Here is a 16,190-nt window from a genome sequence, read left to right as displayed (position 1 = left end):
ATACCATCAGCTGACGATCAGGTAGCTAAAAGGGGTTATCTTTGTGGTATTCGTATGAACTAATGATTCCTTTGTACTTGATTACCAGCTGGTTACGAATTACGAATATAATACGTTCATTTGAGCTCACATAGTTCTACCTGCTTCAAATTTTACTATTTCGGGAATTCTTAGTAAGTACATAATTATATTCGCACCTCAGATGAATATTATAAGTCATTATTTTGCCAGTTTGGGGGAAAAATAACGACTACCAGTCTTGATATCAAGCTTATTGAAATTAGTGGCTTCCACAAACATTTAAGGAATTATGTGGAACAGAAAAATGAGCGTATGTTGTGGCAACACAGAAATAACCTTAGTTACATGGACAAAAATATAACCATATGAGGCGAAATAATGAGGAAAAATGGAGCACATGCCATTTAAGTGGTTTGTTAATAGCAAAATATAGTTCAGTGTGATGCTAATGTCATAACGTGTCCTTATTCTTCACTATATCGTGATGTGATGGGTATATTATATGATTGCGTGGATATCGATATGAATAATGATGATAATGATGATAATAATTTGAACATGGTAGTAATCTCAATGGGCTAGTCCACGAAATACATGAATAAGAAAAATTAGTACATAGTAAATATACTTGAAATAATATGATTCATAGATGCGTTTTTGCTACGCTGCACTGAATTCGCTGTCTTTGTAGAGTGTGGTGAATATACAGTTTGTGTCTGCTTCGGAATACTACATTGATTAACGTTGCGGCTACTGGAGGTTGAGAATAATATTTTGACAGTATAATGTCTTGGAAGGATGAGTCTTGTTTGATGTCAAGCAGACAAATTTAGTACCCTATGAGCCAGACCCACCACTTGTGCGTCAGAAATCTGACTTCACCATAGATGACGGACGAACAAACGAAGAATGAACGATGAACACGAATTCTTTGTTCGATTTTCTATGTTTAACTAAACCGGTAATAAAATTCAGGCAATATTTAGGTTTGTTACGTTCTCTACTTGATTACACCTATTACGGTGTAAGATCCATTTTGAATGTTTTGTGTGTTGGTGAAAGTCCCTCCATGTATAAACTTGTACTTTGTTCCTATTGATCCCCTTAGTTGTACATTGTTGTCTTTTGATTACATTTGAATTGTTAATACTTGTATTTTTATTATAGTTTTTGTTTTTCTTACGCATTCACTAAGTTTGTGTTTCTTACTGAACTGCATCTGTGTTGTTTCACTGGACACTTGTTCTTGGCGGTAGCCATGTTGATTTGCTCCTTTTGTGTGTTCTGTCCAGTCAGGATAGGATAACGTTCATTTGTTGTGACTGGTAATTTTCCCTCATCTTTCTTCAACTACTTTATTTATTGTAATTTAGATTTTATTGATTAAACAATTATTGGTTGAATAGCCGGGTGGTAATATTTGTTTAGGTAACGATTTACATTTAAATTTATGATGAATTATAGAACCGCTAATTACCCGATTACTTGTTTTGATTTCGACGGGATAGGGCGCGTGTCTAACGTACCTGGACGGCTATTCAGCAGTCCAAACCTTAGTTTGGATTTTACATACGGTATACGGCCTCGGGAGGGTTCGTCGCGCATTTTCGGAGCTATCACTACACTTCTGCGCAATAAGATTTCCTGTTGGGATATACCTGTGACTTGATCACTGGCCTTCATCTTTTTTGTTCTCTTCCTTTGTTCTTTATGGTGTCCTGGGAAGTTTCCATCACCGAAGTGTTTATAATTATCTCCATTGGTGGTTGCACTTGTCTATCTCTATCAACCATCGTTCTTTTGCCTTTATGGATTTGGTTCGTATGTCCAATATCTGCTCTGAAGTCCCCTTGTATGTTGCGCAGAACTCTGCCATTTTGAAAATAAACCCGAAAACCTTGAAACATTTTCTTTTAGACTCGATCGGGAACGTATTCATGAAGCCCTTCCAGGGTCTCGCAGGCAAAGGTCACTGCGTTGTTCACATTTTGAAAGGTTTAAATGGCTTGCAGGAAAGACGAACAGTTGTGGTTGGCCAAACCCGTGTGTATGTCGCGCTCATCAGTCATCAAAGTTTGTAAATAGGCTTCTGACAAAACCAACTTTGCCAAGAACGTACCTTGGTTCAGATTGAAAAAGGGATTTTCATGTGAGAGTAAGGGTTCTGGTGATCTTCTTGGAGCTTTGTAAATAATTTACGTGTCTGTCTGGTTCTATATCAGGAATAGAACTTGTTACATCTACAACGTACTCGTTAGTATTTGAATTAACAGATGAAACTGGAATTGACTCATATGGTTCCTCTCGTTGTATTTGATCATTGCTTTGACCGTATGTACTTAAGTCACTTTTATTTACGACTCGAATCACAACAATCCCCGTGGATGGTTAGAAATTATTCTCACGATTATATGTAACTTCAACCAATTCCAAAAACTCCGAAAGTAAAATCCTCGTTTTCGCTAGTCTTTATGGAGTCTCTTTAGTCACAAAATGTTTAGCACTTTAATACTGAAGCACGAATTTCTACGTCTCTCTACTGTCTATCAAATATTGTAATTGCGAAGGAATTAATAGCAATTTTTAACTTCCCACGGAATATTTTGACTGCTCATTAGAACAAGTGTGTCTGGAAGCATTTAACATGTGTTCATAGGCTATACTATTCAATCTGAGAAGTGTATCACAAAAATCTTCCTGAATTTTTTTATTAGGCCTCAGACGATATTGGCCGTGAATTTCACTTCGAAGAATGATTTTTTGACTCATGACACTTTCAAGTTGCTTGCTGTACTACACACATCAGTATTGATCTCTGGTCACCGATATTGGAGCCTTACCAAAGTTTTCATCTTTTCATGACCGAAATGTGCACCACTAAGGTCTTCAAGAATAGATTTAATTAATGGTATAGGAATAACAGTAAGACCATCCAAACACAGCATTATCAGAAGCAGTGAATAATTCATCTCGCCTAGCTAAACATGTGGGAAATCTACATTTAAGATTATTTCGACATTTTTGTCTAGCTTTGTGCACACGTCTCAAGTATTGATGAGTTTCTTTAATGAAGATCCTAAATATATAAGCGACAAGGAAAGTCAGGAATAAAATGGGAACAATTAGGGGCTTTCTCGAGTTAACTTAGTTTTGTAAGACTTTCTGAAGATTGGGCATTGGTCGGACATTTAAAACTATACAGACAAACTGAACACTTTTTTGAACTTACGGTGACAATCTTCGCGACTAGACGATGCAAAAACCATGGAGTCTTTGATCATGAGCGTCATCATTAAGACCATAAATACTAAGATCATCTTCACAAGCTTCTACACCTTTGAAAACACTGAAAACATTGTTCATCGCCTGTTGAGATATGGCTGGAAAACAACCTAAACGAAATGGAAGGTAATCGTATTTGAGTAAACACGATGGACTGTTGACCGTTATCAAATGAGATGAAGAACAATATAGTAGAACCTGAAAACGAGTATATTCTAAACCAACTTTTGAGAATACTTCAGATCTATGAAGTCAATTATGAATATATTCGGTTTCAACCATGGTGCTTAATTGTTGTTACGGATGAGTGTTTATTGTTAATCCGTAATCATTACATATTCTAGGGGTTTAATCATGAACTTTCAAAGAGAGAACAACGGAAGTACCTCACGCTGCAAACGGCTAAATCATTATTTTTCATACAAATCATTTAGTGTCATATGCACTACTTCTGAAAGACCATAGGGTAACTGAGGTGTTTGAATGAACTGATGATTTCTTCGTACTTGTTGAATGCTTGATTTCAAATTCTAAACGCAATACATTCGTTCGTGCTTGTCTAGTACTTCTTGATACAATTGCGTTATTTCTGGGACTCTTAGTTCATAGTATAATTCAAATAATTCGAAACATTATAGAATCGTTCAACTTCTAAGAAAGACTGGATCACCCTGTGCTTGAAGTACTATGAACTGAATTCTCACACCCTCACCACACTTAGAACAAGCAGCTATCAAATCTTTAAGTTCAGAAGCTTCGTCACAAGGCATTCCCAATCTAAGACTTTTTAAATGTTTCAAACCTAATATTTACAGCCCTTTTCACTTAACGAAACTTCACAAGGCATGTGTATAGGATCACCATCCCAGCACTCTAGTAATGGCAGTTTGTTTCTTGTATTCTTCACCACTGAAAATTTAGTAGCTCTTACAGCGATCTTAGAAACTAAACCTTTTGAGGTAATGGAATCTAAACGGCTTGTATCAACAATAAAATTATGGGACGAATCGGACAATCACTTCTGAATGTGTAAAGTGCCTCTAAAGGTCATGAACAATGATTATATTTGAACAGAAAAACATCTAAAATAATGGAATCAGAATCGGAGAGTTTATCACTGATGGTTGTGAAAGCGATTATTTTCCTACAAACCGACTTAATTTGTTTTGTTTTGTCCTACTGGAAGCGTTTAGCATGACGAAAAGCACGTAAATTACGTGAGTGAAGTTCTCCACACGTTAAAAATCATACTAACGTGTGTCCACATTTGTTAACTTCCTTCTCATTCTTTGGGTAATGATTCCTTATGTTTCCACGAGAATGGGAGTGTTTAGTAACCAAATAAGGGAAGGAGGGATCTACAGCATGTAAGTTATTCATGTTCGATAGTTCGAGAGGTATGTGACCGAAATCGACCTTCTGTTGTGGAGGATGTATAGCGTAGCATTCTCAATGTTGATTTAATGCATATGCAATACCATACGTCTTAGGCTTGTGTGTGTCCAGTTAAACTAATGAGATCAATATTATTGTTGACGATTTATAAACTAACTACTCTGGTGAGTTATTTATGAATGCAAGGTCATCATGACTACTGGACAAAGTAATAGAAACTTCCACTAACTGGAAAGCAAGCTTATTAACTGCCTCATGGTCAGTATGTGTTTTTTTTAATTTGTTAAAATGAAATTTTAGGATCCGAAATAATTCTCTTTCAATCTTTGAATATTTGTTCCAATAGACAACCGGTCGGATTTCCAATCGATCTCCGGGCTTGTACTTCGTTACCTGTCTCTGTGATTGAAGAACAAATTTCCTACTGTCGGACCCTTCTGTCACATCATCATCTAGATGTTTTATCACCCCCTCCACTCAAAGCTTGTAAATCATGTGTTGTTGAGCAATAATCATCTTTGTCCCACGAAATTTCAGATATACTAGCTGAATCAGGTCTGACCAAAGCCGAGACTTTGATAAATTCTTCCAGAAAAGTCTGCTCTATGGTTATCATTAACGAGACTCGTCATCATCACACCACTAACATACCAACTATGAGATCTGTACAGTTGATCGAGGAATCTGTCATTCAACTGATCATTGTCCTCAGATCTAGCAAGACAGTGAGTCCTGATGGGTTGTATCCACGATTGTTGTCGTCTCTCAGGACCACTCATGATACTGTCCAACACAACACTTTCTGTGGCGTTGTGAACTAAAGATGCCGTTGTACTTGATGACTACCGGATTTCGAATTCGAAATACAATACATTCGTTCGTGGTCATCCAGCACCTCTAGGTTTCATCGAGTTATTTCAGGGATTCCTAGTTTGTACCATAATTCAAATACTTCGAATCATCACACTTTACTCAACTCAAGTGCTCGAGGATTCGAAAGGTGCTCTAGTTTGTCCTATATTTAAATATAAAAAGTAACAGGTCGTATCTAACCATCGACCTGTCACCCCAACCAGAATAGTAGTTAAGTCACATGAAAAATTAATTCCGGCTATGTTACCAATTCATATAGAATCATACAATCTGTTAACTCCCGAGCAACACGGAATAAGCCTTTATGTTAAACCAACTTACTAATTGAAAGGTAGGATTGGATGACTCTTCAAGATAATGGTTTATTTCTTGATGTAATAATCATAGGTTTTAGCAAAGCGATTGATAAGGTTTCACAACCAGGTCATTTGCAGGAGCCCACGATCTTTGGAGTAAAAATTGCTATGCAGTAATGCTCTGTGGCTGAAAACGGAGAATGAATGGAGATTGGACGCTATCTGGATGAGAGCCAGTCAAAAGTGAATTACCACGACCGCATGAGTTATCGACATTATTGCTTGCAGATGATATGAAAATCTACAGAGTAATAAGTAGGAAGCTGATGGTCTTGATTTTTAAGCTGACCAAGACGGATCATTCAGATGTCATTTAAAGGTGGGGCTTACAAACCGGTTCTAGACAGAGTGTACTAATGCACATCGGACACGACCATTTTTACCACCATGCAGTCAACGATACATCACTTCAGTACGTGCAAGAACACAGAAACTTAGGGGTAACAGATAATTCGTGACTATTAAAAAAATACGCATTGAAATGCAGCGGCCGCCAAAGGTTTTCGAGCGTTATGGTCACTTCACCAAGCATTTAGATGTTCTGACGAGTTGTTTCGGACTTATATCCCGCCTCTGTATGATCACGCCTAAAGTAATGTTTTCAAGTAGCCAGTCCATATCTTACTAAAGATACTAATAATCTTCAGCGTGTTCACCATGTGGGAGCAAAGTTTGTGGAGGGTCTTACCAAACTCCTTTACAAAGAACGATTAAAACAATTGAACCCTTTCCCTTTTTTGTATCGTAGAACGCGAGGTGACTAAACATTTCCTATCTTTAATATCGGGGACATGGCAATATGGTTCAAAACCACGACCTCATTAGCTCAGAGTGAGGTCCCGTTTTTTCTATCGAGTAGTCAGTGACTAGAACACCTCACCTTACTATTGTAATTTAGACGTTCGTCATCGTTGCACGAGCTTACCTAACTGAGATCAGACTATGACCTTGCTGTGATTTTAATTGTCTCATTGAAAGGAGTTTTGTGAAGCAGAAATACTGGGGACCGTCAATTGACTCATCCTAGTGGAAGGTGTGAAAATAATAACTTGGTGTTTGAAATTGTGCTTTCGAAATTACAAGGACGAATCACAGGACTGCCTTACTCATTTCAGCCAATCAAAATAGGAAGAGGGGAAGGGCGGGGAGTTTGGTTGTCTTTGATTTTAGTGTTGATTATGTCATGGGATTGTTTCGATTGTTTGAAGGATATAATCTGTACTCAATGGGCGTTAGTTACTTTAGTGCTTTTGTTGTTCGCAGTCTACATAACCCCAAAGTAATTCTAATCAACTCCCATATTTGTTTCAGAGTTCTGGTTATTGTTCTAACGACATTTCTTAGTAAATTTATTCCATGTATCCTCACCGTTCAAAGGTTTGGATTTATTTGGGCACGTGGGGTTACTCTCACTTTCATAAACGGAGAGTGCATGGTAAATATCCCTCACTGAAATAGTAATGATTTAGTATGTGGATTCTATATATTTTAGCAGTAGCTTATGGAATCCTAAAGCTAAGTAAGTTTCATACTAAAATACCTTAATTTAAAAAGGACTTTGTTGTCTGCTTGGATAACTGGTGCTAAGTTTTGTGTGACTGACACCGGTCTTTATGGTATTATCAAATTAATGCAGCGCAAAGGTGACGGCATCAGAACCCGTCTGAATAAAGGCTTTATGTCATGGAAAATAAGACTGGTTTCGGTAGGTCATGTTTTGATTTGTTGTAAGCAAAGGTTTTTGAGTCTGTGGGTAATATTGCATTTTTCCAAATATTTTGAAAAAGATATTCTTGAGTTAATTTGACACTAGCGAAATAGATGTCTAAACATTTATTTTTGTCACCGTAAAACAATCAGGAGATTAAATTGTTTCCATCTACATAATTTTTAGAGAGTTAAGTTGGGAGGTGTTTCATAAATCTTCATTTCTCCAGTGTTTTTATATCTTTTAAAGTTACTTGCTTGAGATATCCATCAAGTAATGCCGGGAACATTGTATTGACGTTCTGAGCTTGTTTGTATGTAGTTAGTGAATCAGCCTCAGTATAACATGATAGCATGTCTCGTTTTTTTCTCCATGGAACCTAACAATTTGTGTTAAAATATCGTAAGCAAGTACTACGATCAATATAGATTTATTTAGTTGTTTAATCGGATCTTGTCAATCACGTCAGTTTAGTGGCTAATCCAACACGAGAAATACATAAGTAAGTGAAAGAAGACTGTTTGGATGAAAAAAAGAGCTATTCATCATTTGGATTATATTATTTTAACTTTGGCGTTAATTATATGGGTCTTAAATGTGTAACACATAAGTTCATGTTTTAATTATCTGTTTGGGAAATACAGATGAGTCATAACAATCTGTGAAACAATAAATCCGCATTAGGTTGTGATTGCCTTTTTAATTTTACCGATTGAAATGGAATTCATGTACCGTGTTACTAACTCACTTGATTTAGATGTAGTGGCGAGTATTAACTTCGTTCATACCATCTCATCGATGATTGCTCCAACTGCATACGTTCTATGAGGGTAAAAGATAAACATTGGTTACGAGTATTCGATTAAGACGATTGGAGCAAGTGTTACTTTTGTTCGACCATTAACTACCATTGTACACTTTACTACTAACTGTAGGATATGCTGAAAAAGATCACAGAAATCGTGTCAAGATATAATATCAGTTCATGAAGCTAGAATTTCTTGGTTAGAACTTTGTTTAATAAAGATACAGACTGGTAAATTCCTTGTAGTACGTTATCTATCATTAATGACCGTGTAATCTAAGTGATAACGGCATAACTACACCAAAGTGTTCGACAATTAAGTACTAGGTTTGTTATAAACTAATAGTAACTTGAGAAAGGTACAACACAATCATAGTTTATGCATTACGGAAGCACTCACAAGCAGGAGAATACAATAATTTAAGTATTTAGTAATTAAAGAATTAAAATATAAATATTGACTCCAGGTAGGACAGTTCTGAAGGTTCAAATTTTCCAATGCTCATGCCGCCATAACACGAACATGTGGGTAGCGCTTGAAAAAACATTTTAATCACAAAACACCCTTGATTATGACCTGAATCACATCATACACTGTCAGATACAATATGCATATGGAGCGCGTATATCTTTTAAACTAACCTGCCTTGTGTGGTTGCATAAAAGTTAGACAAGATTTACTTATTTTTTAAAAGATAAGATACATACTATTGCCCACTGTTTTTTAGTTTTTGCACAGAAGTTTTTATAGCCGCCATTGTAATTCTGATTAGTCGCGGGGAAATCGTCACTAATAACAATTTTACCCAGTTTTCCTTCAACGGTTATTGGTTCCTTTTTTTAACCTCATTTATTTGTTATTTACTTGAACATAAATATTGGTACAATGGGGCACAGAATACATATGCGTCACACAATTCATTTGATTTGTGTGTCGGCTATGATACTGCCTGGGTGCCCAAACTTCATAACTGATGACGACCATAAAATAATGGCATTTTGTAACTGCTAGCGTGGGAGAAGTTTTAGACAAAATTTGTTTTGTTTGTACAAAGTAATTTCCATCAGTATCTGGTGTACGTCGCGTTATTAACGTGCTAGGTACTTCAACATGCGCAAAGTCGTGTATATTCTAGTTTCTATGATGATGAATCAGTAGTTTATAATTGCATGTGCGTGATTCCTATCTAAAATGTTACTAAATGTGTTATAAACAGGAATGATCAATTTTAAAAGAAAAGTGGTTAAGCTTTTGGGTTCTGATACTTTTTAAAAATATTTTTTCTCTCCTGCAGTTCATTTCAATTGATATATCATCCATACAAATAGTAGTATTATCGACCACATTTCTGGATGATGCTTTATATTTGAATTATAAAAAGACTGAGGATGGTGCACTCAATAATAACAGTAATAGATCTGCCTGTCATCATTGCTTAATTCATATCAATGATTTAAGTGATGTTTACCAACCTATTCAATTTAATCGTCGAACAAGCTTCCGTTTGAATAAAACTAGTAAATTGGCTTTAACTCTACGAATGACAAAGTTAAGAATGTTATTTCATATCAGTATGAGACAGTATGTTTTATTTGTGTATTAACGATCTTATCATTATTGTTATTATTACTACACAACTAGTTAATTAATTTCATAGTCGATCACTTCTCATCGTCGTAAAGCCTGGTAAAAGTATGCATTGGCCCAATTCGTCATACCATACTCAGGACTGTTGGCATGTAAAAGAAGTTAAAGACAGAAGACGAGGGTCGCTAGTGGAAATAAAAGTAACATTGGGCGATAGAGATTGGGCTTAACTGTGTACAAGTTGATCTGTAGTGTTGTTAGAGGTGTCAGGTCGGTTGTTACTCTGGTTGCCTACACCGTGTAAAGATACTTTTTCCTGAGGTATCTAAGCAAGAACATGGGTTATGAGTGGTCCGGATGACTTGAGAGTGTGAACACAGTGATTAATACTGGTCGCACATAGTCTTTATGTGAGTAGTGTTAGATATGTTAGCGTCGCACTTTTAAGGCTTTACCGTTACCCACGTAAAACAGTGATGAAAGGTGATGTGTGCCATTTTCAGGTCAACTGCTTCTGACCCACTCCTTTTGGGGAAAGGCAGTATTGCTGGGGATGCTGTATGTTTGTTTCAATGCTCCTTGGTCTTTTTCAGATATACGTCTGTGTCAGCTAACATTAAATGCTGAACTGGGCTTTCATAACTGTTTGCTTTAGCTACTCCAATAAAGGCTTGATGTATCCAATTTGTACCTTACACCTAACCTTAGGATACATCGGTGAATTATCGACAACCACAAAGAGAATCTATCGTTCTGTGATTTTAAGTGAGAAATTATTGGATCTTAAAGCTGAAGCATCCGGCATAAAAGTAATTTTAATTCATTAAGTGGTCTAGTTCACTTGGGAGGTGGGGAGGTAGTGTTTATAACTTTACCCGTCTTAGTTATTTTACTCAACGGATTGATCACTCCATCTTTGGTTCTCGCTCCCGATTTGGATGTTCTATCTTACTTCAAACTTCAACCTTATCCGATAATAGTTTAAAACGTTGATGCTTGATCGAAGTTCTCCCTATCAACTATAATTTTGTCTGATAAGATCGAATTAAGTCATTTCTCTGCTTTGTAATTTCCAACTATAGTCAGCTAGATAAAACTCTTGCTTTATCTAGATTGCGCACGTGCTGGGATCTGAAATTGTGAATGCAATTAATAATAAATAATAAAACTCGAACTAATTTCATTGGATGTCACCTCTGAGTTATTCGGGAGATTTATATGAATTCTATCGTATTATAGATTATCAATTTTCTCAAATCTCAGGCTACTCCATGCTACTCCTAGCCTATTCTTGAAATATTACTTAAACATGATCGTTTTTTAATTGTCAGACCTTACGTTTCTTACGGCCGATTACGTAACAACAACAATGCAAGCATGTTCGGGATGCGATTTGCCCCCTCGAAATGCAAGATGTTACTTCAGGATTGGGTGGCTTCGACACCCGAACTAATGATAAGGAGTGAAGTAGTTGAGCGTGTTGGCCACTTCACTTATTTTGGGAGTCTCATCAGCCCTTGTGGTCTGGTGTGTGACAAAATCTCAGCACGGACACAGAAGGCTCGACTAGCTTATGCCAACTTGCGTCATTTATGGCGTAGGCGAGATATCCGACTACCAAGCATGGGACGAGTTTACTGCGCAGCCGTTCTTTCTGTCGTACTTCATGGCAGTGAAACTTGGCTGGTAAGAGAAGAGGATATTCGCAGGATACTAGTATTCGATCATAGGTATCTTGGAAACGTTGCTCGTATATCCTGGGACCACCGAGTAAGTAATGTAGTTGTTAGGAAACGGGTACTAGGTAAGGATGGTAAATCGATTGATGAATTAGTGAAACTTGATCATTTGAGATATCTGGGACACGTGTTACGTATGCCCAACCACTGACTACCCCAACGTGTGATGTTTTATGATGTAGGAGTAGGTTGGAAGAAGGGTAGGGGCGGTCAGACCAAAACATGGCACAAATCCATGAAGTCATTGACAAGTAGACTGAGTCATGTTGGTAGGTGTAGACTACCTGGTTGGGATCCGCGAGGTGATAGCAACCGATGGTTAGAGACCTTGAATGATATGGCTCAAAATCGTTTGCAGTGGTGTGCGCAGGTGCATCCACTCTTTGTGTTCTCCCAAATTCCAATCTTCTGAATTCTCCATATCCTTTTTTTCTTTCCAAATTAATTTCACTGGATTATACTCCTTGAATTAACATCTTGAAACCGTAATGTTTCCGATTACTGTTTATACTCTTACTGCCTCTACCACTACAGGATGTGGATCGACAACTGCATCTCTGTGCTAATGTGTTGTGGCAACTTGAACTGATGTACGTACGTACGAAGTTCTACTTTGTTACTGACTGACTGGCTGTACATCTCGAGTGAATGCTATGACTGTTAAAGTGTCTAGCATTATGATTGGATGATAAACCTGAGGGATAGGATTTAAATAAAATTCAATACCAAACAATCTAACACCATTTTGATGTCTTCCTTATTCGTTATATTTATTTTTTCATTTTATGTAAATCTTAAGGCTTACTGTACATCATTATGAAGATTGTTAAATTTTGTCTTTATCATAGACTGAGCTTATTCAGAATACAATTGAAGTATAGGAAGCATTAAGGAGGTATTTCGTTCTTGTATGGGACTCTCTTAGCAATACCCATCCGTCACTGCATCGTACACACGGATTTCGGGTCTCTCAGAAAGTGCTTATATCCAGTGATCTTGAGTTCGGTCCCTGGGTGGGGTCTCAGATGTCCGCTACTGTAGAGTCCCAACAGTTGTCCAATGCTTTCTACTTTCAACTAGTTGTCTAACTAAATCGGTCTGTGATGTACACCATGAAAACTTAACAAAGTTTATTTAGAATGTTGAATATTGGATAGACATTTTTCATATCACACCATTTCTAATTATTCTTTTGTTTAATTAAACATCCATCTTTTTTATTCGGATGTATAAGGGCTCATGTAAATCTACATGTATCCCATATTTGTGGAAAGTTACTATGTATACCTGTGTTCATGGAAACTTGGTTAAGTGATGATTTATTCAATAAAAATTGGAATGTTATCTTTGGAAACGCTCACATATTGGGTCATCTTCGTTTACAATTGTCCACTAATATTTCATTGGAATGCCGAAATTTCAATAATGCAACACTGTCATCATTAAATGGTTGGTTCGTAAAATCGGTCGATTTAAAATTGTATGGACTACGTACTGTAATTTTAGAAGGTAAGTTAATAAAAATCCTTTTTACTAAAGCTAGACGATGAGGTTAAATTTGAGGTATTCTCTAAATGTTCGTGACAAATGCTTTATTCAATCCAGGCAATCAGTAACCAGCAAATATGTATAAATGATGATATACTACTAGGACTAAAGTAATTTTTTGTAGGGTTGCAATTAAGATGTAGAGTTTTGGATTTAGTGTACATACAGATTAACCGTAAAATCTAATCTTGAATCCTAAACCCTAACCTATAAATCTTAATCCTACTACCTATATCTTAGTTCTAACACATATGTATGGTAAAATATACCATTAGACCCTGGGGCTGGGTTCAACCCCTGTTGGGGTGGTGTGTGCACACTTCCGATAAGCACTATATGTTAGTGGTTCAAAACATCATAAACATCCAGAAAAGGTTGAAAGTGTTTTGTCCAATCAGCGTTGGATAAAAGTTTCTCAGAAACGTCTGAAAACAATGAAGGATTATGTGTCACGTTTTGATCGAACAACTTATTTCGTTATTACGTTCAGTATATTTCCAAGAGATGAAGGCCACCTGAAAATATATAAATAAACTCGATTTCCTGTACACAGATTAATTTTGAATCAAAGCTTTCGCTCATATTTGATGCCTTTTTTCTATTGTTTTTTAATTCAAGTGCGGAAGTAGTCTGGGAATAGTAGGAACGAGCTGGGAGATGATCAGTACTAAATGTCTATGTAAATGACTTATCATTATGCTAGAAAGAAGAAACTATTCAATGTTTTATAGTTCTTAATAGTACCCCAAATTGATATTAACCGGTTACAAATACAACCTACATATACTTATTATTGAAGTATATTCGAGTAAAAAACCCCTGATTAAGATAATCATTGAAGACAATGTTGTTCGCCTATATGTACTGCTTTTGTTAACGAATAAGATGGAAATTTTTTTATTAGAATATTACATGTTTATATTTCAACTTATTTTCTATTATTACATTCTATAGAGCTTATAGATTTGTTGAGTTGGAAACTTTATACAAATCAAACATCTATCTTAACCACACAAACGTCATCGCTCGCATCAACGTGTCCTCATTGTCATCAGTTTACCATTAAGCATCAAGAGGATACTCTACAAATGCTGGAGCATTCATCATTTCCTTTTAAAAATAATAAATCTTGTTATTTAAAACAAACATCAGAGAATATTATATCTGATAATTCATTAAAATCAAATTTTCAATGTGTTCAACAATATTTGAATTCCGTAAAATTGTGCATTTCGTTCTTACCGTTACAATTGCTCAGCTTCAATCATAATCATCATTTTGAACAGATACAACCACAATTCTCCTCCCCATCATCATCAGTAACAAGTTCAGTTGTACCTGAGATGGGATTCTATTTTGAAATAATTAGATATTCATTTAAAAGGTGAATTGTGTGTGTTAATATTTCATTGGTTTTCCGTTTTTTCACCATTACTTTCATCCAGTTTACTTAATTGCGCATTCACGCACGTGAAATGTGTTAGGTAAAAGCTAATAATAATAATAATAATAATAATAATAATAATAATAATAATAATAATAATAATAATAATAATAATAATAATGATAATAATAATAATAATAATAATAATGATGATGATGATGATGATATAATAATAATAATAATAATAATAATAATAATAATAATAATAATAATAATAAATAATAATAATAATAATAATAATAATAATAATAATGCGTGATTTAGTGAGATAATAATGTTGTTCAGCAGTTATGCTGTCCGACTTTCGGCCACCGAGTCCCAGGTTCAAACTCCGTCCCACCTACTTTGGTTTGGACACTCGGGTAATATTATTAACTATCACATTTTATGTGTGCCTCATACCCAAGTACAAAAATTTGCACGAGTTAATTAATCAATAATATATTAACAAAGCAAATTGTGTGTGCTTCGAACCCATGACGTAATTTGTTATGAAAGTCATTTACACTGTGCAATGACTACTGATTCGGTGTTCCATCGATTTTTCATTCATTGTTTACTAATATAAATAGTAACAGGTAGAGTCAGTGAAAGATACATGTTATATCAGGCTGTGAACCAACATCATTCTTTTCCTGCTGCTCAGATACAGTGATTTCGGCTTTCGTATTTAATTTATGAGTAATATAAGTGCGTGATCATATATATGAGTTGGTTATATTTAGTAGCAACATTCTAATTTAGCTGTTTAGTAGGTGGTAGCCGAATCTTACATGATTTTTGATTATCATAGAATTATTTCATTCTGAGAATCTTCTTTTTAAATCAAATCAATCAATTAGTTTTACCCTAGTCAATACCCTCTTTAATTTACCCTTAAAACATTTCTATCAGTCACTAGAGGAACGTCAATTTATTTCTATATCGAAAATAATAACACTTTAGGGATTCCTATTAATTGCCTTCATCGGACGTTGGAAGAGTGCACATGGTATCGAGCAGTCTGACTAATGATTGATCATATTGCAACTTCCTCAGCAGAACTCGATTGGCACTGAGAGCTAGGTAAATATGACTGGTTTCTACTCAGTGATTGGTTGTTGTAATTATTTGATACAATAAGCATCTGAGACTTTACGAGTTATCTTATTGATCTGTGTCGATAATATTGATTTGGTTTCTTAAGTATACACCCAAATATCTTGAAAGTTAGTTTGCACCACCTTAACAATCTTTTGAAACCAGGGAGCACCAAACAGTAATCTTATCTTAGTCTCTTGGGACTCTTTAGTGGTACACAGAAATGACCCAAGACCTTGAGGCTTGATTTTGACTAGCTGTAAAAAGAACTTCCGAAATTGTAGGAGAAAGCCGAAACCAATGGGGTCGAATCGTATCGAGTTCCAGTCAGTAATCGCTGAATGCTATTTG

At 35.8% G+C, this 16,190-nt stretch overlaps 1 protein-coding gene across 1 annotated transcript in view; it reads left to right on the top strand.

The window, feature by feature from the left end:
- The first annotated feature begins 7,061 nt into the window (after positions 1-7,061).
- Positions 7,062-16,190, top strand: part of MS3_00009123 (uncharacterized protein) — a 99,844-nt gene continuing 90,715 nt past the window's right edge. The window contains exons 1-7 of the mRNA XM_051217457.1: positions 7,062-7,206; positions 7,239-7,362; positions 7,397-7,446; positions 7,482-7,632; positions 9,736-10,022; positions 13,002-13,276; positions 14,270-14,699. Coding sequence (XP_051064865.1) covers positions 14,659-14,699 — 41 coding nt within the window. The 5' untranslated portion in view covers positions 7,062-7,206; positions 7,239-7,362; positions 7,397-7,446; ... (2 more) ...; positions 13,002-13,276; positions 14,270-14,658. The remainder of the gene's footprint in view (positions 7,207-7,238; positions 7,363-7,396; positions 7,447-7,481; positions 7,633-9,735; positions 10,023-13,001; positions 13,277-14,269; positions 14,700-16,190) is intronic.

Source organism: Schistosoma haematobium, chromosome 5 (genome assembly GCF_000699445.3).
Source record: "Schistosoma haematobium chromosome 5, whole genome shotgun sequence".
In the NCBI taxonomy this organism is placed as follows: Eukaryota; Metazoa; Platyhelminthes; class Trematoda; order Strigeidida; family Schistosomatidae; genus Schistosoma; species Schistosoma haematobium.
Note: the sequence above shows the minus strand (reverse complement) of the source record. Positions and strands in the feature narration are given on the sequence as shown.